Source organism: Enoplosus armatus, chromosome 11 (assembly GCF_043641665.1).
Source record: "Enoplosus armatus isolate fEnoArm2 chromosome 11, fEnoArm2.hap1, whole genome shotgun sequence".
Taxonomy (NCBI): Eukaryota; Metazoa; Chordata; class Actinopteri; order Centrarchiformes; family Enoplosidae; genus Enoplosus; species Enoplosus armatus.
This window is the reverse complement of record NC_092190.1, coordinates 3,689,708-3,717,246: the sequence shown is the minus strand read 5'-3', so window position 1 is coordinate 3,717,246 and position 27,539 is coordinate 3,689,708. Positions and strand designations below refer to the sequence as shown.

The 27,539-nt window shown below is 42.7% G+C and overlaps 1 protein-coding gene across 1 annotated transcript; it reads left to right on the top strand.

Annotated features, from left to right (window-relative positions):
• Nucleotides 1-12: 12 nt before the first annotated feature.
• Nucleotides 13-25,855, top strand: abcb6b (ATP binding cassette subfamily B member 6 (LAN blood group) b). Its single transcript, XM_070914770.1, has 19 exons — nt 13-72; nt 840-1,038; nt 3,450-3,542; nt 3,734-3,810; nt 4,428-4,543; nt 4,626-4,747; nt 5,595-5,704; nt 5,926-5,991; nt 6,095-6,220; nt 6,520-6,596; nt 6,764-6,827; nt 8,474-8,559; nt 9,369-9,426; nt 10,075-10,179; nt 17,283-17,457; nt 17,652-17,764; nt 18,354-18,448; nt 23,524-23,592; nt 25,734-25,855. Exons 1-19 carry the CDS (start codon nt 13-15, stop codon nt 25,846-25,848), a joined length of 1,926 nt encoding a protein of 641 aa, XP_070770871.1. The 3' UTR covers nt 25,849-25,855.
• The last annotated feature ends 1,684 nt before the right edge of the window (nt 25,856-27,539 follow it).

Here is a 27,539-nt window from a genome sequence, read left to right as displayed (position 1 = left end):
GAGGCGAATCAGATGGCAGACGACGCGGTGAAGAGTGGACGAGGAGGAAAAAGAGGAGTCGTAAATGTGGAGGTAAGTTAACTCATGGGGTTACTTACAAATTATTTTGTTTAGTAAACAAAAGTTTACATTTCTGACACCAACAGACATTTAGATTCACTTGTTTCACAGTTTAAACAACAAGTTTAAACCACAAGTTTAAACCACAGGCATCCAAAAGTAGTTTTACACGTGCTTTTGATTGGGTTAAATTGTTGATCTTGGAGTAAGTGGAATAAAAAAATATTTTGATTCTTTTCTAAAAAACTGTGTTATAGGAGTGCAAAGCTAAATCAGAGGGGTCGGCCTACTCTTGTTAGATTCAACACAGCACTGAGGAGAACTGACTCTGAACCAAACTTGACAGGAGAATCGGGAGATTAAACTACCTCTGTTAATGTACTCACCAAGAGTCAAGGTGTTTTCACATCATGTTTTCGCCTCCCCATTATACCATACCATACTTGCAGTGGTTGTTTTCTGCTCTCTGGCCACAGGGGGCAGTATTGAGGTGGCTAGATATGGACCAGTTGGTTGCTACAAAGCTACAGCTCACATCTAAACATGCTAGTACATTCATTCAAATTAAGCGAGGAGAAAAAGTCACTCCTGGTTAAGTGTGAACAGTCCAAATACAGACGAACACAAATGAAAGATACACGTAAAACACTATAAATTAGAATATATAACCCATAATGTCACCACGCGTTCCTGAGTTCAAATGTTCAAATCTGATGGGATGCAGGATTTTGTGACACCAATCATCACTGCACTCTTCCTCTCTCCCTCTCTCCGTCCAGATCCAACCCTCCTCCTCCTCCTCCTCCTCCTCCTTTCCCTCCGTCTGGCAAGGCTTTGGCAGAAAGGTGAGACTGTTGCTGCCGTACGTCTGGCCCAAAGGCACTGCGGCGCTGCAGGGACTGGTGCTGCTGTGTGTGGGCCTGCTGGCAGCAGAGCGGCTGGTTAATGTGCTGGTGCCTGTTTACTCCAAGAACATTGGTGAGCACCGAAAAACAGAGGAGCTGCTGTGAAGGAATCCCGATCTTTCTTAAATGTGTAGTTTAAAACTTGTATGTAGACCCAGCAAAAGACCCGTTTGCTGCAATTTACTGTCCAAACTGTAGATGGCATTGTGCTCAAGTTTTTAGTTGAGTGTGGTCCACCTTGTTTCTGTGTGTGTCTTCCTCGTCAGGATGTCATACTATTAAAGCAGCAGAATGTGGACCACAGCTTAAAGAAAGTTTGTCTCTTGCACATCCAGAGTTGATCGTGTTTTCATTTATTACATTTCTTTACAGTTCGATTCACCTTTCAAAGGCACTTCAGTGAGACTGAACACCTCTACCGTAAAACAACTGTTGGGAACGTGCTCGGATGTTTGCTGCTGAGTTAATGATGATTTCACTTTTTTCAACTTGCAGCAGTGTGGCCGTGGCAACCACCAGGAGCTAATTTTGCTGGTATCTCACTTCACCCCAAATTAACCTTAACAAGTCTTCACCAGCCGCGAACAAACGACCAAAACAGCCACATTGGGCCGACACAAACAGCTTATGATGTCAGCTAAACTTGCTATGTCGACCATGTTAATATAACGATAGTCATGTCCTCTACACGACACGTGCTATTTGGCCTAGCAGGCCAAGGATGGGATGTAGCCATGGCGAGAGGCCCCGTTGCCACCCATTCAAATTCAAGGTCGACCATGATAATCAACTACAGGACAAAAGAAAACAACAACATCCAGCGGCTAACTGTCTACTTATCCTGCTGGCCTGAATACGAGACACAAAGCGGTCACTTTGGGTATACTTTTGCCTTACCTGATCATCACCCTGATTTGCCATTTTGTTTCACTTAATTCATTCAGCCGCCGGAACAAATCAAAGATAACCGGTAGCTACTCGGAGGTCTGGAACCAGGCTAACTTTTACCTCCAAGGAAGTGTTGATTTGGAGTGTGTGTCGAGCAACCGAACTGACCTGACTCAAGTTAGTCCTGTAAAGTCATATAAAGTTTTGGACCAATCGCATGGATCCGGTAACGTAGAAAATGGTTTGGGCTGGTTTTGTCACCGTACAGCCACGGTGGAATGAGATCTTCGGACTGGTTTGAAGGAGGAAGCAACCTTTATTTTTCAGCCAGTGTCATCACTTGCCAGGGTCTTTTGTGCCCTGTTTTGTACTCAGGGCTGCATCCACCACAAGGCAACAACCCAGAAGTCTCCACTTCAGAGGAAGTCAGCATTCAGTTTGTCTTCAGCTACTTTCCCCTTTAGAGAACTGCCCATTTGGCTTTTGGAGCAACATGAAAGTACAAGCCAGTGCTGCGAGAATGAAGCAGAGCGCTGCTTTGTGTGATGAGGAAGGCGTGGGGGCGGGGGGGGGGGTTGTTGTTAGTGTGTGTGCGTGTGTGTGTGTGTGTGTGTGTGTGCGGAGGGTTTTCTGGGAGGTCACCCCCTCCTGCCAGTCATGCTTAGCCGGCATTAGCGGCCTTTTTCGTGGAGTTAACACACCGGTACAACGGACGTTTTGTCTCCGGGTCCGACCCCGCCTCCCACCCTCCGACTCCAGGACCCGATGCCAAAGAGTTGAAAATACCCCCCACTGAAAAGTTAAAGAATGTAGAATACACACATTTCTTTATTCATCCCTCTCCATCTTTTTATATTATTTTCTCCTTTCTTTTCTCTCCATGTCTGGATCTTCAGTTCTTCTTCTGCTTCTTCTTCTTCTTCTTCTTCTTTTTCTTCTTCTTCTTCTTCTTCTTCCTCTTCTCTCCTCATCTCTGTCTGTTTTTTTCATTTCAACCTGATTCCCAGCACTTGTACAAAAAGGGTAATGAATGTGAATGAGAATGTGGCAGAGAGGGGAGTTTGTCAGTGTTCATGACTGTGTGTGTGTGTGTGTGTGTGTGTGTGTGTGTGTGTGTGTGTGTGTGTGTGTGTGTGTGTGTGTGTGTGTGTGTGTGTGTGTCCGAAGTACTCAGATATTTTACTCAAGTAAAAGTAGCAAATGTATGTGATGTATGTTTTATCATTGGATTAGAATTATTAATGCATTAATGCTTAAAGTCTTATCTTAATCTATAATAATGCATCTTAAGCTATGTGTTGATTATATTTTGTATTATTAATCTGAAGTAATCAAATAAATGGAGTAAAAAGTATAATATTTCCCTCTGAATTGTAGTGGAGTTGAAGTATAAAGTAGCAGAAAACGGAAATATTCAAGTAAAGTACCTCAAAACTCTAGTTGAGAACAGTACTTGAGTAAATGTGAAACGCTGGTTTCATTTGGAGCCATTATCATCGCTGTCATGTGAAAACCAACGTTTGTGATGGTCAAGACGAAAAGGAAAATGTGTGTGTGTGTGTGTGTGTGTGTGTGTGTGTGTGTGTGCGCGTGCAGTGAATGAGCTTTCTGCAGGAGGCGGCTGGACTTCGCTGATTGCCACTGTCTGCATCTACACACTGCTCAAGTTCCTACAAGGAGGAGGGGCAGGTGGGCAAGTGTGTGTGTGTGTGTGTGTGTGTGTGTGTGTGTGTGTGTGTGTGTGTGTGTGTGTGTGTGTGTGTGTGTGTGTGTGTGTGTGTGTGTGTGTGTGTGTGTGTGTGTGTTCATACATAGAGGAACGTGTGCGTACAAAATAAAAGATGTACACAGAATATCTTTCCTTCCTCTGTTCTTCGTAGGCACCTCCGGCTTCATCAGCAACCTCCGTCAGTTCATGTGGATCAAAGTTCAGCAGTTTACCAGCAGAGGCGTTCAGGTACCACTCAGACTTCTTCACTGTTTAGTCCTCACTTTAACGTCTGATTTCCCACTGTCTTAGTTTGCTCATGTACACTCTACAGTATGGTTAAAGGATAATTCTGGTTTATTATAACTTGGGTCTTGTCATTTCTAGCTGTAATTATAAAGTGATTGCTGAGGTCTGGGAAAGATGGAACCATTGCTATAACAAAGTCTGTCAAAACCTGTTTGATCAATGTTGCCATTTTCTGAGATAATATTATCATCACCCAAAAGTGATGGGTTGAAGTTGAAGTAAGCCAGAATCATCGTGTACGACAAAATGTATCCCCTTCCAGACTATATATATATATATATATATATCAAGGGGCTTTACAATCTGTACAGCATACAACACCCTTAAAACCCTTCATATTTCATGTGGAATGAGGTTGATCTGCAGACTGAGGAGGTAGCTGTAACATGCCTCTTACAGCCACCACTGTGATCCACCTCTCTGTGACACATTACCCATTTAGTAATAAGATCCTCTCTAAGGTCTTAGCTTGCTTACATTGGACATGGTCTCAGTGAGGAATGGTGGCAGCAGTGGGTATAGTCACATGACAGGAAGTCTCTCCCTCGACACTTCAGGTGTGTTTGTTTTCCCACCTGCACGGTTTGTCTCTGCGCTGGCACCTGGAGAGACGCACCGGAGACGTGCTGAGGAGCGTGGACAGAGGCACCTCCTCCATCAACAACCTGCTGAGGTAGGACAGGAGGAGGCTTTCCCTCTCTCTCCTGAAACACACGCGTGGTGGACTAATAACCTGTGACGGTTTTCGCCTGCAGCTACATCCTGTTCAGTATCCTCCCCACCGTCTGTGACATCATCATCGCCATCATCTACTTCGTCTCCTACTTCAGTGTCTGGTTTGGACTCATCGTTTTCACCTGCATGGTCCTCTACCTCAGTGAGTCAATGTGTGTGTGTGTGTGTGTGTGTGTGTGTGTGTGTGTTTCTGGCTACTTTCAGGGACACCATTTCAGATTCAAGACCAGTTGAGGACAAAAGCCCACTGGGAAAAAGTTGATTTTTGGGTCAGTGGTTAAGGTCTGAGTAAGTCTCCAGGAAATTAATGTAAGTCTATGTAATGTCATCAAAATCGATAGACAGATGTACTTTCAATTCGATTTCAATTCAGTTGTATTTACATAGCGCCAAATCACACCAAAAGTCACCTCATGACACTTTACAAATACAGCCGGTCTAGATAATGTTATTACAGAGACCCAACGGTTCCCACCGTGAGCAAGCACTTTGGCGACAGCAGCAAGGAACAACTTCCTTTTAAGAGGCAGAAACCTTGAGCAGAACCAGACTCTAAGTGGGGGGGGGGGGTCATCTGCTTTGAGCGGTTGGGTCAAAGGGCTATAGATTGATTTATCCAGCCATTGCACAGGAACAGTAAACACACAGTAAATATACATGTCGACAGAAATATATATTAATAGAAGCTCAATACACAATGTAAAGAATATACTAGAACACACCAGTATAAACTAATATATATATAAATATAAAATTTATGTAAATGCTGTAAATATAAAGCAAAAGTGACACACAGTGAGAGTGTGTGTGTGTGTGTGTGTGAGTGTGTATGCTTTACAGTCCATCCACGTTGATTTCATCATGGAACCTTTCATTTCAGTTTTGAAAGAACAAGGTGTCCCAGAAAACAGAGCAGAGCGCTAAATGACCAGCGGATGGAAGAACAGTAGGCTTTTTCCCCACAATAACAGCCAGTTCTCTGTGTGCAGCCTGTACCATCCTGATCACAGAGTGGAGGACCAAATACAGGAGAGAGATGAACAACCAAGACAACAACGCCAAGTCCAGAGCCGTAGACTCCCTGCTCAACTTTGAGACGGTACGTAACGCCGCATCCAGGTGTGTCCAGGTGTGGTCCGCTGCACTCGTGAAAACACCCAGCTGGGGATGTCCGGGATGTTTTTGTGATGTTCCAGTTCAAGTGTTATCCAGATGTTTCACAAAGTTCTAAGATTGTTTCAAATGTCTGTGGATATTTCAGCTGCAGTTCATTTCAGGATGTTTCGGTCTTGGTTCTCTGGATTTCATTTACTTTCGCAGGTCAAATATTACAGCGCTGAGGATTATGAAGTCCGCTGCTTTGAGGAAGCCATTCTGAAATATCAAGTACGCTTGTGTTGACAGCAGATAAGACAAATCTCTCCGTGCTTCTTATTTCTTGCATAATTCCGTACAGTCAGTGACATGTGTGCTGGTTGTGTTTGCGCAGCACTGTGAGTGGAAGAGCTCGGCGTCCCTGGCTCTGCTGAATCAAACCCAGAACATCATCATAGGATCAGGACTGCTGGCTGGATCTCTGCTCTGCGCTCACCTGGTCTCTGAGGGGCAGTTCCAGGTATCAGTCGAGAGTAAAAAACAGAAGAATCCAACATCCAAATCACATACAAGTTGGAAAGTAAAACAAAATTTACTCAAGTACTGAGGTACTTTTATTTTACTTGAGTATTTCATAGTTATTCTACTTTATGCTTCACAGTATGGTTCTTTTTACTGCTCTACATTTATCTGACAGCTTTAGTTACTTTACAGATGAAGAGTTTACAAAAAAAAACAAATGATCAGTCTATAAATCGATTGTTTTAGGATCAGGAAAGTTCTCTCGGTACTCCGTCCGTGTGTTTACTTTCCCCTCAGATTGGAGACTATGTTCTGTTTGGGACCTACATCATCCAGTTGTACACTCCTCTGAACTGGTTTGGTACCTACTACAGGTGAGAAGGACCCCGGTAGACCAAGATCCATGATTCATCAATCCATTGTCTTGAACAATACTGTATTTTAGATGCTGGTAATTGGATTTTTTTAAAATTTTTTTTCAAATCCACGATTTACATGTGCCTATCTAATAATACTGATTGCGTCTGGTGTGTCCCTGCAGGCTGATTCAGAGTGCGTTCGTTGACATGGAGAACATGCTGGCGCTGTTGACAGAGCAGAAAGAGGCGAGTCTCACAACAGAATAATCGTCTATAATCAGGTGTATAGTTTTCATTTTGTAGTTGGATTCATATTGGACCAAGTCTGTTCAAACACCGCCCGCTCCTGGTGCTAATGAACCGAGTGCTTTCTCCTCCGCCGACGACAACAGACGTGAGGGAGACTCTGTGGCCTTGTTTGCTAAAAAAAAAAGGGTCCTCGGCCGAAAGAGGGCTGGGACAGAGGTCAGGACCTGGATTCAGTGTCAAGGACACTTCAGTAGGACGGGCAGAGGTTTTGAGTTTCTGGCTCTTCTGGTTGAAAAGACTCAAACTGATCATGATGATGTAACCTCTTCCAAAAAACGTTTCAATATTGTGATGTGAGCAAATGAAAAAAAGGGTCTTTGTCCCGGCTGGTGGCAGTTTCTCTTCGTCATCTTATTCTTAACATTTGTATTACTGTATTTGATACTGCTTCATGTGTTTTACTATAGATGCTGTTGTGAATTGTCACTGGCGCACTCCCGTCATATCACTGTTCAGCTGTAACGTTCGGCTCATCTCTTTACAATCAGCATGACTAGTAAGAAACTGCTGTTGCAATTGATTTGATAGGGATGATGCAATTTAACATAGTTACTATGAAAGTGATGCGCTGCACAGAGGGGTTATAGCTATTGCTAACTTTGTCTCTAGTTGGGCTTTTACATGTACAGTGTAATCAAAATATATAACTTTCAGCATTATTTCAAACTAAAATAAAATACATTAATCTTATTCAGTTTAGATGTAATCCAATGGAATGTATTCTCTCGTTAAGTAAAGAAGTAAGAATAACGTGATGAGAAATATAAAATAAACCGGTAAATGAAATGTGTGTTTCTGATCAGCGTCACGCTGCTTCAGTCCTCCTTGGAAACAGAGAAACTCACACAGTCAGAGGTCAGCGGATTAGGAGGTCAACAAGTGTTTGTGTGTGACTTTGTGTGTTCATGCGCATACACATACTAAGACACAGAGTCTGCGTGTACGTCTGTCTTTTTGTGTGTGTTTCGGTGGGAAAAGGCGTCCTCCGGCTGCCTCACTAAAGGCTCCCTACATTCACAGGCCCTTGATATGGTAAACAGCCACATGAATGTAGACAAAAGCATTAGAGCACCTTAAAAACACAGCGGCCCTTTTCTTTGGCTTGGGAAGCTGCAGGCGAGGGGAGTCAGGGGGGAGGAGGAGGGTGAGGAGGAGGTCAGAAGGGAGAGAGGGATAGCAAAAGTGGATGGCGATAAATCGACAATCAAACTTGTAATATTTTGAAGATGTTAATGATTACGTCACTATATCAGTGCACAGATGAAGGGATTTGAGGGATGAAGACTTAAGGGTGGGAGGAGAAGGACGAGAAGGATGAGAAAGAAAGTTTGAACATCTGCGAGCAAAGACGACACGATATGACTGAAAGCTCTGGATGAGTATGGATCTTGAGTTGAGATCAATTTCATATTTTTCTTGTATCTCTATATTTTGGTCAACAAATTACAAACCAAATGTCATCTTCCAATTCTTATCTCTCTCCCCCCCCCCCCCCCCCCCCCCCCCCCCCCGTGTGATCTCTCTTCTCCTGGTTTCCTCCTCCTCTTTCCTCCTCCTCCTCCTCTTCCTCCTCCTCGTCACAGATTCTGGATGCTGAGGATGCACAGGACTTGCAGCTCACAGCAGGTCAGGTGGAGTTTGACAGAGTCTGTTTCAGCTACGTGCCCGGGTGTGTAGCCAACAACCGATCTGTTCACACTTCAATCCGCCTTTTTATAATTTAACCCATACAACTGTTCGAACAGACTGCATGAAAACAGAGACTGTCCCCACCCGAAAGACAGCAGCGTTGTTTAGTCATTTAGTCAAACACTTAGAGGGCGGAGGTCAGTCGGGATGGTACGGCATGTGACACAGTCAGGGTTTCCCTAACATTAACCAAACCGAACTAACTGAAGAGGTGGCAGATTTATTAATATGAATCATTTGATAATGATGTGCATTGAGCCGGTGACCTGTTGGTGGACATGCTGTTCAAAATAATGTAAAGAAAGGTCAGGAAGCCAAGACTCACACAAAGCGCCTCCAAATGAATTAATTAAATGAACAATATGAAGAAAATCCGTCACTTCCGTGCATGTTAAATTGTTTGGGATATAATTATACCATTTGAAATTCTTGGGAGGCTTTTATTTTGAAGGACAAGCTTCATCTGTATTCAGAAGTATCACAGTTGGTTAAAACAGATAAAACATACTGACTTGCATTGGTACTTATGTGATATTTACAGCACTATGTGAGTAAACATGCCAGAGATGATCCAGTGTTGGTGAACCGCACGAGAATAAACAAACAAAATAAAACATGAACTAAACTAATCTAACGTCCATTTTCAAACATTCATGGTCTTGTTTGATTTTTCTCAAATCCACAAACTTTCAGGAATTACTGCCAGAATAAAATAAGCCTTGACATGAAGTTAATGTTGATCCTGACTGCTGCTGTTATGTGTGTGTGTGTGTGTGTGTGTGTGTGAAGCACTGAGATTCTCAGGGATGTGAGCTTTACTGTGGAGGCGGGACAGACCGTCGCTTTGGTACGTTGCCTTCCGTTCATTACATCTACGTCGTCTGTCAAGTCTTATTTAATGTGTCACCATAACCACATTTTAAACTAACATACTTTCTCGCATGACTTTTACTTGTATTACTTGTATACTGAGTATTTCTATGCTGCGGTACTGCTATTTTTTTTTACTTCAGTCAAGGATCTGAGTGCTTCTTCCACCACTGCTAAACACAACTAGAGTTACAGCAAGCATTCAAAGTCTTACTTAAGTAAAAGTACAAAAGTATTGGCATCAAAACTTACTTAAAGTACCAAAAGTAAGCAGAATAGCCCTTTTCAGAATCATACATATTATATGATATAGTTAATTTCAACTACTTTATGTATATTTTGCATTAATAATCCAAATCTGCAAAGCAACAAACTAATGTTGTAGTCAAAAGTGCAATATTAGTATAAAGTAGCATCAAAACTGTACTCCAGTGGTGTACTTGAGTAAATGTACTTAGTTACATTCCACCACTGAAGGGAAGTGAGAAAAAAAAAATATTTGCATTTGTTTGAATCAACCTTTTAAATTCAATAGCATTGTGACAGACTGTCGTGTCATACACACAGACAATAATGTGTGTGTGTGTGTGTGTGTGTGTGTGTGTGTGTGTGTGTGTGTGCGCAGGTTGGTCCGTCTGGATCAGGGAAAAGCTCCGTCCTGCGTCTGTTGTTCAGATTTTACGACCCGCAGAGTGGCAGCATCCGCATTGATGGTCAGGACATCTCCAAGGTACACACACGTACTCACGAAAACACGCGCGCGCACACACACACACACACACACACACACACACACACACACTCAGTTCAGTTCAGGTCATCGCAGATCAAAGGCAGCTTCATACTTTTGCTTGCTTTGGTTCATTAACTACAAATTGTGTATTCTTTTGTTACTGCCAACTGCGTTGTGTCCTTCCAGGGAAACAGAGCATTCGAACACGTGCACAACACTTGCACAACACGTGCACAACACGTGCACTGAGAGTCATCAGGTGAACAGCAGACTTTATGTTTGTTTGCTTTGTTTTTACATCAGCCAGCTAATGCAGTGCTCACAGTGTCTGGCAGCTGATGACAGGAGGACTTTAAAACCGCTCTCAGCTGCTTCATGACGAGACAGTAAAGTGACAGGAGAAGGAACTGAAAGAGATTTATCAGTGCTTTCATGGTTTTAGACACTTTCCTGGTCAGGTTTATAAAGGCAGCAGGATGAGTAGAGCAGCTCAGAGGTCTGTTTCTAGAAGTGAAACCTTTGTCAGAGGCAACAAATTACGTTTATTAACACCTAATTTGCAACAACAAATACATTTAGCAGGAAACGTAATACCAACTGGACTATTAACACGTTAATATTGTAGTAACTACAGCATCATTAAACTTTTCATGGATATATTATGGAAGATTGTGGCTGGTTTAATACAGAAAAAGTCTGTTTGATGTGTTTAACATGTCAACATTTAACCAAAACCACAATCTTTCACAAACCTTCACACTTAATTAAAGTGTTTTGGTTGCCTAAAAGTAACCACAGACCGGTCTCGGGATGTGGACCTCGGTCTCTGCTGCTGGTCTACACCAGGGGAACTCAAATACAAGTCGTAGAGGTCCACTTGCTGAATTCCCACGGTGTCACGGGTCCAGGAGTGTTGCATTAAACGAATCATTACATCCAGAATTGTGTTCACAAAACATATTTCTGTATTAACTTTTGTTGTGGGACCGAGTCCTTAAACTTGGACACAAAAAGGTGTGATGGCCAGGCGGACATGCTGATGTAGGTTCACTGGTTAGCCTAAAGACTGGACTGTGCTGGACTAGTTATTGGGCAGGCGTAGACATAGTCCCCCCCCCCCAGTAAAACCACCACTTGTTGGTTTTTTAACACATTACTGAGCTTTAGAGGTGATGGTAGGCGGGTTTTTGAGCTGTGGACACAGCCAGGCTAACTGTTTCCCTTCATTTCCAGTCATTGTGCTAAGCTAAGCTAACCGATAACCGCTTCATATTTACTGCACAAACATGAGACTGGAATTGATCTCCTCCTCTAACTCCGTCCAACAAAGCAAACTGAACCTTGAGTCCTTTTTTGTCAGCTCTAAGGAGTTTTGTCTCACTTTCTTTCTTTCTCTCTGATTCATGTGTCCGTTTCTCTTTTCATCTTTTTCTTCTTTTCTCTTTTTTTCTATCTCTCACTCGTCATTGCTTTTTTTCTGCCTTTGCTTCACGCACCTTGACTTCCACTTTCCCTCTCTCTCTCTCTCTCACACACACACACACACACATACACACACACTCCAGTGACACTGTGAATAAATCATAGTAAAAGGTTCCTGAATAATGCAGCAACGAGTCCAGACGCTAGATGTGTGTGTGTGTGTGTGTGTGTAAAGATAGTCCACTTATTGCAGTTGTATTTGAACTAACTCTGTTTATGATTTGCCGAAAGTCTCAATAACAACCGAACTGCACAAGCACTTTACGACACACACACTCTCACACACACACACACACACACACACACACACACCTGTTTTAATATGGCGGACATGCTTGTTCAGAGGAAACGGCTGGTGATGATTATGAGGAGTCTCATTTATAATTACGCAGCGGGACGACCATTTAATCAACAGACACGTACACACATGTGGTCGTGCCTTTAATCAGATTCAGGCTGTTTATCGGCCCTGCTTTTTTGAGCCTCTCCAGGAGGAGGAAGAGGAGCAGGAACTCCTCAGCTTCCTCTGCTGAAGGACTTATTCTGTTGTTGTGTTGGGCAGCATCGGGGCCGGGCCTTTTCTGGAAGCCATTTTTTTTTTTCTTTTCTAGAAGTCTCATCCACTGGCTCTCATTGTGGAGTTTTTTATGCCAGTTAGAACAGAAAATGTGGACTACGTAAGCTGTTTACCAGGACAGCAGGTTAGATATCTCTCAGCAGCACTATGTTAATGTTAATATAATGTTGAAATAAAATGAACCTACTAGTAGGTTTAGTATGACCCGATTAGCCCATATATTTAGGACAACATGTGTGATGATATCGCCTATTCAGTAGCCAAATGGTTCACATATAATTACAAATAAGTCTATAAAAAGTTTAACAACAACGTTTAATATCTACATTATGGAATACATGAGTTCTTAGTCATTTGATATGGAGAAGAACAATGCAGGTGAAAATTAAAAACTGACATATTGAAATAAACTATTTAACTGGCTGGTAATTCCCTTCAACAGCCTAATCACATTTGAAAAGAGGTGTTTGTGGCGAATCAATAAAAAAAGAATTTGGAGCAGATGGTGATCATAAAGTCTCACCTCTGCTGCAGAGTGATAGTGAGAATCACAGGAAGAATCATGTGTTTTAGGTTTGATGCCAGCAGTTTTTTTGTTTTGTTGTGTTTTTTTTAACTCACCATCTGTTCCACATGTTGCTGCTTATCTGACACATTTCTCGTGTTGTAAAACAACGTCCATCTTAACAAGTCGTCCGGTCTCATCTTCAGTATTAATTATTATGAAATTTTCGCTGGATGCAAAAACACTCTAAAGGACTAGTTGGACACCACTCCCATCTCTATACGATACTGTGAAGACAAAGCTTGAGCCAGCAGGGGTTGACTTAGCTTAGCATAAAGAGTGTAAACGGAGGGAAACGGCTAGCCTGGTTTTGCCCAACAAGTAGCTTCAGCACGTAACACCTCGTAAAACCACAACTTGGCGTTTTTAAAATTTCCGTTTGTGTTCGGATTAAGCAAAAAGATCAAGTTCGAGGTGCTGGTAGAGGCATTTTTAAAACCCTGGAGAGAGCCAACCTTTCTGTTCGCCCCCGTTTATTCTTTGTGCTAAGCTAAACTAATCGCCTGCTGGCAGAAGCTGACATTTTCCCCGACTAATGTTTAGCTGCAGAAAGATGGAGGCGCCTTTTCCACCGGCTCAGACCACCTCTCATCATAAACAGATGTGCAAATATTCACCACTTTAGCTTGTGGAGGTGCACACACAGGCCTCTCAAAAAAATCACAAATGCCTTTCATGTGGTTTGACAAAAGAAATGTCTCAACTCGAGCTCCACTCACTCGAGCGTTATTCTGACTTCATCTCAGGGTTGTTTGTCTTCTGAGACGTGGTTGAAAGCTCAACTTTCATGTATGTAGATTTTGCTACTTTAACTTTAACTTAACTGCTATACATTTTTTTTTTATCTACTACAGATTGAAATGTTCAGCCAAATGCTTTCAATGCGATGACAGCAGACTCTGTAATGAGTTGCTGTGATGGGATTTTGCTGAAAGATGCTCCGCTTGTGGGATCTTTTCTTTTCAGCAGTTTAAAAGATCAGGAGTTCAGATTATTTTTCCACAATCTGTCTTCATACATTATTCACATTATGTACATTGAGAGAGTCATTGGTCTCTGCAATTACCCCTCTCCATGCTGGCCATGAAGTGATTTTAGCGCTACCACACTGTAAGAAACATCCATCTGAAGCTAAGCTAGTGTGAGTTAGCCAAGTCGAGTCTTTTGCCTAATACTATAGTTTCACTATTCGCATTCTGTATCTCAGTCTGTAAATTCAGATGTTTTGAGTGTTTAAAATAATCTGAAAATGTGAAATTGTAAATAGATTTTTATGAGTAAGTAAATGTGTCAACTAGTGGCTTCAAAACCTTAAAGGACAAGTTATTTCAGCTGCGGTTTAGCCTTTGGTTCTCTTCTGCGATGTGGGAGATCTGCAGAAGTGCGTCCACTCCTTTACTTGCTGTGGACACAGCTCAGCCTTATGGACTCGTGGGTTTTGCTTTTGGTCCGTCTGTCCTCTGCCGCGCTGTTTGTCGCCGCATATGGCAGCCACATGTGGTGAAGCTCTGATGAGTCCGACTCTGCTGGCCCCGACACTCCAGGCCGACGGCTGGTTACTGAATGCTTGTGTGACTCATCTGTGTGTTTTTAAGGTGTCAGTCAGGTTTCCTTTTATTTTAGATTTTAAGAGATATAGACAGCAGTTTCAACTTAGTTTAGTTCCTGTCACGTTGGCAATCACTGCTCATAACCAGCCAGTGTTTCTTGTTATTCTATGTCACATCTTCCTGTTTGTCAGTAAAGCGTAGCCAGAGTGGTTGTTTCTGGCACTTCACCTTCTTCCAAGGTGCATGGAGAAAGGAAAAAGAGGTCAAAATGTGCGTATTTAATGTGACATACTTGAGAGACACTTTACTCTTAAGACTTTTTCCAAGTGCAATATATAGAAAGAGTATGAGAGCAACAAGATCCATCATAAACAAACACCATTGAAGAGATATTTAAGAGAACCACAATAAAAACTCTATAAAGTCCTCATTCATGCCCTCTGGAAATAAACTTTTTAAGAGCCGAACTATTAAAAAGAATTGTTAATTTTTGCTTTCTTGCTGAGAGTTAAATGAGAAGTTTGATACTCTCGTGTGTGTGTGTGTGTGTACGGTAAATATGCAGCTGGTTAGCTTAGCTTAGCACAAAGACTGCAGAGGGAAGCGCAGCAATCATTAACTTATGGAGATAATGGCGCCTGTTTACTTTCTCACCTCCACACCTGGCCAGTCACTGCATGACATGGGCATCTGACTGTCAGATTGTAGGTTTCAGTCATCAGCCACTGACCCCAGAAAGGAATGGGGGGGGGGGTTCAGCAGTTTTAGCATCTATCACAGGTTATATCTCGTTTGTATAATCAATACAAAACGGGTGTAGTGAACGGGAGATTTCCTGGAGTCCTGTCATCACCATGAGGCTGCCAGACAACAAGCAGAGACTCCAGGAAGTTACTGCGCCCGGCCAACAAACAAGACATAAAGAGTTAGAGGGAGCCTTAGAGGTGATGGGGTTTTGTTACCTTCAGACCGAGCCAGGCTAGCCATTTCCCCTGTTTCAAATATGCTAAGCTAAGCTAACTGGCTGCTGGCGATGGCTTCATATTTAGTGTACAGACATGAGATTGGTATCAATCTTCTCATCCAACTCTGCTTGAATTTTACACAACAAAATTTCCAAAATAAAACCCTGATGCGTCGTGAATTTCTGTCATTCGTCACTTACATAAAAGTGAATGTAAACTCGAACTTATCTGAGATTGACATAATTAAATCAAGTGCTTTTAGCAGCATACTTGCAAAAGCTTATTTTCCTTTTAATGACTATGTTTAAGCAACTAAAAGCACATGGTTAAGGATAAGGAAAGACTGTGGTCTTAGTATTAAATAATAATAATAATAGTATTAAATAATAATAATAATATTCCAATATGTTTGCCTACCCACTCTGTGTTTTAGTAGCAGTAACGTCAACCACCTCCTCTCTATGAGCAACTCTGTTTGCTGCTAAACGTATTTGGCAAAACAAATTATTAAAGATTAAAGATATTTAGTTGAAAACAGGGGAAATATCTTCAATACTGCATCATCTAACTGATTTACGGTAATGTTTGTGTTTATGTCTTGTGTGTGAGGACAGCTGTCTTACACTAATATTTTCTCTTTGATCCTCAGTTGATGTTTCAATGAAAAACATTAAAAGCCTCCTTTTTTGTTTTATCCCCCTTTTTTTTTTCTTTTCCCTCTCCATCTGTCTCTTTCTCTCTTCCTACCATTTGGTGTTAGAAGCTCTGTCAGCCCGCCTCTATCAGAAACAGATGCTGTGTTGCTCTTGAGTGGAATAAATACCAAAAGTAAACACAAGAGATCAAATTAAGGGAAAGTGAGTGATTACCAGCCAAACCGAGCTGGTGCAGGAAATGGAATTTGTATTGTTGTGGCTGCGGAGGAAAGCTTTCCACAGGAAAGTACTCCAAGTACTGCACCAGAGAGTCATGGAGAACCGGAAATTATTTCTGGAGAGCTCAAGAGCCAGATTCATAAAACGCCAAGAAGCTTCTTCTTAAAACGTAGCGACTCGTTGATACCAATGTGGTTTTGATCTGAACCGATCAGACCAAGTTAGACTAGTCCCTTCTAGTCTGGGCCATCTGCTCTTCACAGTCTGGAGATGTAAACGTGTTTAAACTTCACAATTAATGTAACAATAGTTTTTAAGAATCTGGCAGAAAGTGACAAGCCAACGGAAAACAGTGTTGTGCGTTGTAAGTGGTTGCACATTTAAGTCAGTTGCTCCAGGTTTTACGGCAATAGTTCAGCCCAGCTTCACTGACCTGCAGCGTTCACTATTACAAATTGCAGCATGCCTAAATGAGCTTGGTCTGCTGCTGGAAATCAGCCATTTCAATGCTAGCCCTAAACCCTCCCTGGAAAGACTGTTTTCTAAAGCTGCTGAATGCTCACCAGCTAGTCGCTAACTTTGTTTGTCATTGGTTTCGTGCTGGGCAGGAGGTGTGCAGTCGGTTTATCAGAGCTTTTTTTGTGGAAAACAGTTGCCTGCTGCTGAAAAATCGGGCCAGAATACCAAAACAGTGATCTGAAGATGCTCCGTTCAAGACTGCGAACAGCCCCTTTCGCAGAACACATAGTCCTTCGATCCAATATAAAGAAATTCATTCATAGAACGTTTAATCCCTACACGACAAAACAGCCTTGCTAGGCTTGTGGAAGAGACGGAGAGACAGGGACAGAAATCGCTTTAGGACGAGTGCTGTCTGTGACCTGGTGCAGCATGCATTATATAGTATAGGATGAATTAAACCATGCAACATTTATGTAGATGTATGCTGTGTGTGTGTGTGTGTGGAGGGTGTCGGGTTGGAGCAAGTAGACAGAGAACTCCAACATGGTCTGGAAATTTGACAGGAAGCAAAGCCTTATGCCTGTAATTCCAAAGCTAACAACTTTGTCCCTTTCTCTGTCCAAGGTGCGTCAGTCTTCTCTGAGGTCGTACATCGGCGTGGTCCCCCAGGATACCGTTCTTTTCAACAACACCATCGGCAACAACATCCGCTACAGCCGGGTTACAGCTAGCAACCAGGAGGTGGAGAGAGCCGCCATGGCTGCTGACATACACGCCAGGATACTGGAGCTACCTCAGGGTCAGGCTGGGGTGTGTGAGTGTGTGTAGATGATGACGATGAAAAGGCTTTTCGTTGCTTGACTTAGACATTGGCTGAAGCAGATCTGTAACAGTAACGTTGTGCCAATTTGATTTCCTGATGCTCAAAAATCTGGATGCAGGAAGCGAATAGTGACGACAATAATGACAACGGTTTGCATTGTGTCCAACCAGGATATGACACGGAGGTGGGGGAGCGTGGTCTGAAGCTCAGCGGCGGGGAGAAGCAGAGAGTGGCGATTGCTCGAACCATCCTGAAAGAACCTCGGATCATTCTGCTGGATGAGGTGAGGATACAGACACATACTTTCTAACAACTTGTTCGTGCAGACAAACAGCTCACGTGCCAGTGGCGTTGCTCACACACTTTCCTGTGTAGTTTGTGCGAACATGAACGGTTAAAAAGGATATTCACTACAGGGCAGGTCCAGGCAGTATCGTCCCAGGCAGATTGAGAAATACCTTGTTGGAGAACTTTCATTTTTGCAGAAACAAAAGATGGTGACTTGAGGACGAGTCAGGCCAGCAATCCCAACACATGCAGAGTACCTGATAGTGGCCCATTCGTAGCTTTCAATGAAATGAAAATCATCTCTTTCAGTGTCCAGCTATGACTGCTGCCCTAAACATTATATCAGCAAAAAGTTCTGTGTCCCGTTCTGGTTAGTTAAACTTTATTTATTCAGGAAGTCCCATGAAGATCAAGATCTCTTTAAAACGAGAGATCTGAGAACAAAATACATATATACAACATGACAAGTTTGTCTAACTCTAAACTGTTCCTAAGTAGTAGTTTAAACTGCAACAAAAAGCATTTCTTTTGACTATACTGCTTATTACTGACACTGATATACTGTTTGGTGTTTGTTCCACCAGGCCACTTCGTCACTGGACACCCAGACTGAGAGGAACATCCAGGCTTCACTGGCCAAGGTCTGCACCAACAGGACGACAATAGTGGTCGCACACAGGTGACATGACTGCCAAGCTGTGTGTCGTATAACTAGGAAGCTAATAAGTTCCCTTGTTTTAATCAAGCACCACGCAACTCAAAGCCAGTGGTCGTTGACTATTATTGAAGTCAGATAGAAAGTCATTTAACCCTCCCAGAAGACACAAAAGTGCAATTTTGGCTTAAAAACACAATAAAAAGCAGTGGAATAAGAAAGCAGCTCTGTGAGTCTGACAATTACAATGTTAACGCTATGATGTTTAGCAGGTAATGCTTATTTTGTTCACCATCGGCCAGAGGTATTTGATATAAGGAAAAGTTAAGGTATCACCAAAGTCTTTACAATTCATCACGAATCTGTGTACAAAATTGTATGGCAATCCATCCGATAGTTGTTAAGACATTTCACTAAAAGCTTCAGGGGCCCGCCAAAGCCAGTAGGATGCATCATCTGGAGACCAAGAATGTCTCTACCATTTAACGGAAATTCATTCAATAATTATTGTGGAGATATTTCAGTCTGGACCAAAGTGATGGAGTGAAGCGTGGATATGTTTTGTTAATGCTGAGTGGCTCCAACGTTGTGTTGGATTTCTATTCCATTGACACTTGAGTGTATAAACGCACGACTCCGCTCTAGAAACGACAGTGGTCTGGTCTGTTACGACGTGATTACAGTTGCTGTGGTAAAACAGGACCAGGCTGAAAAGAAAAACCAAATGTGAGTAAGTGAGATGAAAGGAAAAGCAGGATTAGAGCAGACACAAAGAGAGGGATGGAGAGATTAAAACCAAAAGCTGATTGGAGGATATGAGATGACCGGTCAACAAAAGCAAAAGAAACAGATGTCTGGTTACTCATCAGTCTGAGTGATATTGCAAAAGGCTCTGACACTCGCAGACATTAAAATACAGCAGGAGTGAAGTAGCTGATTCCTGCTACACTGGGTCAACCCAGTTTTCATCACTTCCTCTGTGCAAAACGTGGTTTCTATTGTACAGACGAAGACTGACTCAATTGGTCAAAAAGCAAAACGTGCGTATTTTGTATTTTCTGCCACAAGAGAACCCACTAATTGACCAACTGAGTCAGTCTTCTTCTACGCTGAGCTGTGTTGTCTGCTTCACGTTGTTAGACCTAGACCCTCGTGGCTTTTGGAAACAGTCAACAAAGCCACGTCGGTCGGTCCACCACTTTGGCCCAGACTGAAAATCTCAAAAACTACCGGATGAACTGCCATGACGTTTGGTTCGGACATCCATGCCCCCCTCAGGATGAATTGTAATCACTTTGGTGATCCTGTGAATTTTTCCTCTTGCGGCATCATCAGTGTTTGTCTTACGCTTTTGGTTTATGACCAAATACAGAGAAAACTAATCACATTCCCTTCAGCCTGCTAATTAGCTAATGTTAGCATGCATGCCAAACTAAGATGTCAACATGGTAAACATCAGCATGTTAGCACTTGGTAACGTTTACCAAGTGCAGCCTCACAGAGCTGCTAGCATGGCTGTGGACTCTTTGTATTGTTGAAACGAGGTGGATGTATTTGCCCATTTATAGTCATACACACATGGGGAGATGTGTGCGCCGCCACCCACCGGAAAACTGGGATTCATAAAAACAAACGCGTGTGCACCTGTATGGAAACTCTGACTTGTGCATACAAACATTGTTCACAGATGTTGACTGTGACTGGTCCTGACACTGAACAGGCATTTGTAAAACTCTTTCTAACTGAGCCGATCGTTGCTCGGGTGTAGAAAAAGTCCTGAATTGTGAGTAAACTCATTTAAATTCGATGTTTAATCTGTATGACAGCCTCAACAAAAGAGCATTGCGTAAACTGGCGGTTGTATTGGCTTGAACTGGTGTTAATGTGTCCACTGCCTGTGTTATTGAAGTTACTGTCGGCACCAAACAACAACTTAATTATGTCAATTTGTTTATTTATTCTTTATCTATTGATCCTAAATACAAAATGATCCAGCCAGGCACAATGTGTATTCTGAATATTTATTATCTTGCTTTTTAAATGAATCGTGTGATGCTCAGTTTACCGCGTAAGTCTCTCTCTCTGTATTGAACAGTAGTCTTTGGATAAGTTGATCCACCAGCTTCTTAATCTTTCAATAGCAGCAACAGATGGAGTCTGGTCGTAGGATCAGGACTGTTTATTGACTTAATCAGTTGGGCTTTAAATGAAATGAAAACACACAGTCACGACAGACAGGTCATGATTTTACTTTGAAGGGTGAGCTGAAGTCTCTCTTTAATCGGCTTCAGTTATTGGACGGAGGGAATGTTTCCCTTCAGGGCATGGAAGCAATCTGCTGATAAAACCAAACCCTCAACTGTGCGATGACTCAAAGGGTGGGTAAACCTGAGTACGTTGCATTGATGGGTAGTAAAGTTTCGTGGTTTTAAAAACCTTTCTTTACCTGTTCACCTTCTATAACGTGGATTCATTCCTGCGTGCTCTCCTGAAAGTCCATCGTCTTAAAAATACAGATAACTCCGCGCAAAAGTAGTAGAGGAAGTAGAACAGGAGTGCTGTTCCTTGTGGGAGGACTAAATGTGTTGCACTGAACATGGGTTGAAAAATATATGGCTATAAAAGACTAATACTTGTGAGAAGGAGGGACATTAATGTGACATTAACATCCCATTAACGGTGGCTGCTATAGTCATAGTAGGAAAAGCATAGATGTTGCCGATAACATTAACGATGGCTCTGTTCCATTCAAGTGTCCCAGTGAGCCGTGACAGTGTGACGCACAATACCAGGACCATGAAACTGAAGCAGCTAAATGGAATTCAACCGTCATTCATTTCCTTCCTTACTCTGCTCATACTGTGACACGTCAAAATGTCTATTTGACCAGCCTTAAAGTGTTATATCGAGGCTTCATATATCACAACAAAGAGCTGACCGGTGGGATTGCAGTTTATTATTGTTTGTAATGGCTGTATTAGGGCAGACATGACTTTTTCCTATAGTTCAAGCTGAACCTGAACCTGCACCGGGTTAAATAAGCCTTGTTATGGCAGGAAAAGCACAGGTGTAACTAATAACAATACAAACAATGGTTGCGTTCCATCGAAGTGTCTTAGCAAGCCATGACAGTAAGCCAGCATGCATAATACCCAGGTATTATCCCTGGAACTGGTACACGTAACTACAAATCAGCCATCATTAATGTTATGAGTAACGCCTGTGCTTTTCCTGCAGTTAAAAAGGCCCTGGCCTTACTCATGACGACAGGTAATCAACATTTTATTTGTTAAAGCTGGACTGAAAGCATAAAGAACACATTTTGATAATAATAAAAATGGGACCAAGGGGTGAAAATATTGTGTTCACTTCCTGTTGTCGCAATCCTGTGCTGGCCCAAACGCTTTAGATTCAGTTTGAATCTCATGAAAACCGCATTGTTTTTACGAGGATTCTGAACTCGTGTCGGGCCTTGAAAGACGGTCAACACGAGGGATTTCATCCTTCGCTGCATCCCAAGGCAAGGCGACGACATGCATATAAAGTTTATCCTCAGCCCAACCTTTAAAACCAGGCCATGAACTACACACACCCAGAGTATACCTGCCCGCATGTAAACACACTGGACGTGCTCTTCTTGCTGTAAAGCCTGAATGAGTGGGGGAAAAAAAACCCTTTGACGTCTGCAGTCTCTGGGGAGAGATATTTCTACCTTTGACCGAGGTTTTCTATCAAATATTGAAGGTGGACGTCCAAAGATAGCCTTGATGACATGAAAGCAGAGTGGTGGCTCTGCTGAAGCTTGAAGTGACATTCAGCAGTTTGGAGAGGCGCGAGCTCTATGGTTTGCTGGACCATTTTTTTTTTTTGTTCTGCATCATGCGCAAGGGTGTAATTTCGCTGTTGATGGGGGCAACATGTCCCCCCTCACTTTTCAAAAAACGTACTTTCTGATTCGTATGTTTATCTCAGACATTTCATTTCTCGAAAGAGAAACGCTGAAAATTACACATCCGTGGAAAACAGTCCCCCGTGCATCTTACCCCCCCCCCCCCCCCCCCTCCCCCCCGTGTTTGGTCGCATCACAAAGTCGAGTCCGGAGCTCAGAGCCAGTCACCGAGTGTGGCTTTAATCAGACTCTCATCAGAGACCGGTCATAAATATTAACTTTAATAATTTACAGACAAGTTCATACAGAGTTCTCCAACCCAGAGCGACACACTCAGCTGTGTGTGTGAGTGTGTGAGTGTGTGTGTGTGTTTGAGTGTTTCTGTTGGTGATTACTGAGGAATGACTGTGTGTGTTTTACTTTTATAAGACAACTGAACATATTTAATATCTAACCGCACGTCACGACTCCCTCCCATTTTCTCTTTCATGTCTTCCTCTTTTCCCATTTCCTCATCTTACCCCCCTCCTCCCGACCTCTGGCACCTCTGGAATTACTACCCTCTGCCTCTTCCTTTGTTAGTAATCAAACTTATTTGGAAGAGGAAACGAAGGTGAACAGCAAAGTTGTTACCAAACTGTCATCCATCACCCGTCACAGTTTACAGACCAACCAAGTTGTGATGAACCAGAATTAGCCTTTAAGTGTTTGGCTGTCGTTACACTGCTGTGCTGTGGCCAGAGATGAAGGGGACACTCTGTGTATCTTCAGGCATACATGTTGATAAAATACCCTTCCTCAAAAGCACTGCAAATGCACGGAACAAAGCTCCTGTCAGGTAAAATATAAATATATACTGAATCTAGTGACTAGATAGATATTCTTTTGCTCTTTACCAAATTTAAGAAGGTTTTTGAGTAATTCCAGATCATCTACAAGACTACATTGTTTAATATTGATGGATGTAAAAGATACTTGCTCTGTTGGATTCTCAGTGAAACTAGACAAACCAGAAGGCCGCTGGGACTCACTTGGTACGCGCGCAGTTTGGACTGGGAATAAACCGTGTGTATAGATTCTGTCGGGTGACCACTGGCCACAACCACAAACTGCTCAGTGCTGTGTGTGTGTGTGTTCTATGTCTTTACAGACTATTATTGTTGTTATGCTTTAGCTTTTGTGGTAATGTAATGTTTGTATGATGTCGCAGGTTGTCCACCATCGTCGGAGCAAACCAGATCCTGGTGGTTCACAACGGACAGATAGCAGAGAGAGGAAGGTAAGGAGGGCCTTTGTGCGCAAGTAAAGTAGAATTTGAGAAGCAAGTGTGCTGGGACGTTATCAGGACATTTTTGTCTCATCCTCCGACAGCAGCCACTGATGTGTTTGTGTGTGTGTGTGTGTGTGTGTGCTTGTGTGACACACCTGAGTGACTGTGTGTGTCCTAAGTGCTAGCAAATTTGTTATCTGTAGATCAAAACCTCTGAGTGTGTTTTTGTTTGTGACCCTTAAACCTTCTGGTGTCTTTCTCAGCCCCAGAGGCTGATGGACCACACCCCACACACACACACACACACACACACACACACACACACACACACACACACACACACAGTGGAGCTGCCACTTAACTACCGATGCATACAGTCCTTTGATATAGGAGCTGGGCATGAAGAGTTCCTTTGTCACACACTGAAGTCACTCACGCATGCAAGAGGGGAAGGAAGGGATACATCTCACTTTCTGATGTTTAAGTTCTGATGAACACAGATCATCCAGCTGAGCGTATTGTCCATAATAACGTCCAGGTATCAACAAGAACACGCCTGACAGATGAGCTGGTCACATGCAGGGCCGTAGTGGAGGGTGAACCCCTGCAGGCATGTGGGGGGGAACACCGGCCAAAAACCATTCGTCTTTTGATCGACTCTGTGATGTAAACACAAGGCAGGCCCGTTTAACCTCCGGTGTCAGAATACACAAAGTTTCTGCCACAAAGTGTGGGAGTGTATCATGAAACGGAGACAGGAAGAGGCCTCATCCCGTCCTCAGGCTGCCCCTGTTCTCAACATTCCTTTACGAGGACTGCGTCCACACTAAGCCCGCTAATTCTGAAAACACCGTTTACATCCGAACACAACATGCGTCCAAACCTACGTCTTTACGTGGTTTTTGTAAAGATCTAAAAAAAAAATCTCTTCTCCTTCGTTACCGTCATTCGGCCAACATCTGTTAAGCAGTGGGACCGTCAGCCCTCCTGCTCTACGTGTTTTAACAGAGCTGAACTCTCAGTTACATGTTTGACACATGTTGTTAGACAGCGGAATGATGATAAAACGGTGATTTGATTGCAGCTCATGAATGCTAAATGTTAAGCAGGTAAACAGTAACTCGAGATAATATTGTATAATTGCGACGTTTTCATTTCGTGTGAGAGAAGCAGGCGTGGACTGAAGGCCAAATGGAGAGAAAACAGCAGAGAAAAAAGCTGCGTGTGACATCTCTTTATTAAAATGTTTATAGTGGCTGTACGTCGCCGTTGCACAGCACTTGTTTTCTACTTAATTCCTCATTTTCCTCATCTCTAAAAATGCGTTGGTTATCCGATTGCAAGTGTAATTTGAAAGACGGTGGAAGAGGAAGTGACTGAGCCCGCCGTCCCTCAGATCACCGAGCCAATCACCAGCAGGGATCAGCATCAGGTCCGCATGCCAGTCGCAACTACGTAATTACACTCCGGAATCTCTAACCAAATTGTTGGTGGTCGCGTTGCATTGTGGGTAATGTAGGCACCGCCTTTTGTCAAGGGGGAAGAATGTGTGGAATAAAAAAGACAAAGATTCTGCTGCATCGATTCTGATGCTTTTTTGAACTGTCCACATGGACATGGTTGTAGTGTTGCATTGCTAAATCAGAGTTCTCTTTCAAGATGTTTTTCTTTTCTCCTTTCTCTTCTTTCTTTCCCCTCTGCAATTCTGCTTGTCTTTGTTTCCTCTGCATCAACCTGCTCTCTCTCTTCCTCTCTCCATCTCGCTCAGTTTCTGTGTATCCTCTATTTCTGACCCTCGCCGTCTTTCTCTCTCTCTCTCTCTCTCTCTCCGTCTGGCAGTCCAGACAGTCACAGTCTCGCGGTTTTACTAATTCATAGTAAAGTTGGTTAAAGTCTGCGGGAGGATTTCAGACAGCTCAACTTTGTTTTTAAAGCAGCTCTGGTGTCACAAGACATTATGAGTGACCCGCCTTCTCCTCTGCCTGCTCTCCTTTTCCTTTTGAAATGTGTGCATCAGAATGTAAATACGAAACAATTTCTAAATATTCTAAACACGCGTGTGTGTAAATAAAAGTTTGGGATTTCCTTTGGCTTCACTCCCTCATCTCATTTTCTCTCCTTTGTGCTTCTTACTTTCCCGCTCGGTTCAGACACGAGGAGCTGCTGGTCCGGGGAGGTCTGTATGCGGCCATGTGGATGAAACAGCAGAAAAGTCACGACACACAAACGGAAACACAGATGAACAATCAGACCCGAGACACTTGACATTGAACTGAGTATGAATGTTTTTTGATTCAATGCTCACCACGTACTCATTGTCATGCCGGCTGTATTACGCGCACTGTGATTCATACCTGTCGAATTTCACTGATGCTGAGAGGCGACAAGAACAGCCACAGTTAACAACAATATGTCAACGGTGTGTTTCGTATTCAGCAATCACCATCTGTCTTAACCCAAGTGGTTTTAGTTGAGGAACCTGAACCACATATTAGCTAACATACACACAGGATGATGAACAAAGACCTATTATTGTGAAGCACCTGAAACCATGCTAAGCCAATGCGTCTATCCATTGTATATTTTTTCCAATACTATGAGTAAAAAGTACAATTGTAACACTCCCGGTCTGCAGGTGACTCGAGTTTTGAAGTTGCAGCAGCTCATTGACAGTAGGTGGATCATGCCTACATCTGAGGGTTTAAACTGCTGCTGCCATTCCTTACCTTTCCTGTTGGTGGCGCCGGTGGACACGTGTAGAACTGGTGTGACAGTGACCAAATAGCTCTCAGGTGTGTTGTGTCTCCAGCCTACAAAACACGAGAGTGAGTGAGGTACAAGCCAGTTTGGTGCAGCATTAAATTTGTCCTATTAACATACTCTGCCGATGCCAAACTGTTGCATACGAATGCGGTTTCAGTTGCGGAGAAACAAGTGAAACTGAAAGCAAACGGTGCCATGGCAGCAATGCAGTAATGAACAATGGAAATGTCAAGATTCAACCCGGGTCATTAAAAGCCGAGGCGATTGTGTTACTGAGATTGTTTTGGTAAAAACATCCTGGATGGGCTGAAAGTGCCGGAGTCAAAGGTTACTGTTTAGAGTAAAACTATAAGAGCAGCCTGAGGGCCAGAAAGAGAAAGACAGATGGAGAGTGTGTTTTAGCTAGAACTGCCTCTAGTTCCCAATAAAAGCCTCTGAAACAACAACTGAGTCTCGGCTTGTCTTTGTAAAGTGACATTTCACTTGTGGGACCTACATGTATCACAGAGCCCTTTCAGACATGCATCGAGCAATTTTATCTCGGTTTTATGTTTAGATCTAGGCCGATCTAGGTTTTATGTTTAAATCTAGGCCGCTGCAGCTCAAGGTTAAATAAACAAGAGTCTAATACTGTCCCTATCATTTCAGGTAGCACAGCTAAACACGCTTCCTAGAAAGGTTGAAAAGAGGAGTTTACCTTCAGAGTTTTTTTAGTGGAAACAATTGAAACTGTGAAAGCAAAACAACCAATTCAATGAATTTTGGAAAAAAGATGAGACGCCATAAACAATAGTTAGACCAAAGATATTGTATAAATGATTTAGTGCAGTAATCTAAATATATATATGTATATATATATATAGCAATAAGAAATGGACAGATACTCCTACTCCTGTCAGTGTTAGTCACAGATCTGACAAATGTAAAAGCAATGATGTAATAATGTCAGTTAAACTGCTGAGAGAGAGATTATGCGTCTTGTTCGGCCCTGTAGCAGCACTATAATACATTTATATTTGTATTTCTTATGCATAGAGATAATAAAATCCAGTCTTACTTTTTTTCCTCTTTCATCCATGCCTTTAATGTAAAACGCTTGACGTAGTAATCAATAGCATATGAGCAAAAAGGAATTAAATGAGTCATAACCATAATGTCTTGGGCGCCGTTGGGCCGTAGGCTAACAGGCAACA

Bases quoted from the DNA above. Each gene is read 5' to 3' on its own strand.
- abcb6b (XM_070914770.1), top strand. From the start codon at position 13: ATGGCAGACGACGCGGTGAAGAGTGGACGAGGAGGAAAAAGAGGAGTC. The intron at 4,748-5,594 runs GTGAGTCAATGT...CTCTGTGTGCAG, and splicing joins CTGCATGGTCCTCTACCTCA to CCTGTACCATCCTGATCACA. The intron at 6,828-8,473 runs GCGAGTCTCACA...TCCTCGTCACAG, and splicing joins TGTTGACAGAGCAGAAAGAG to ATTCTGGATGCTGAGGATGC.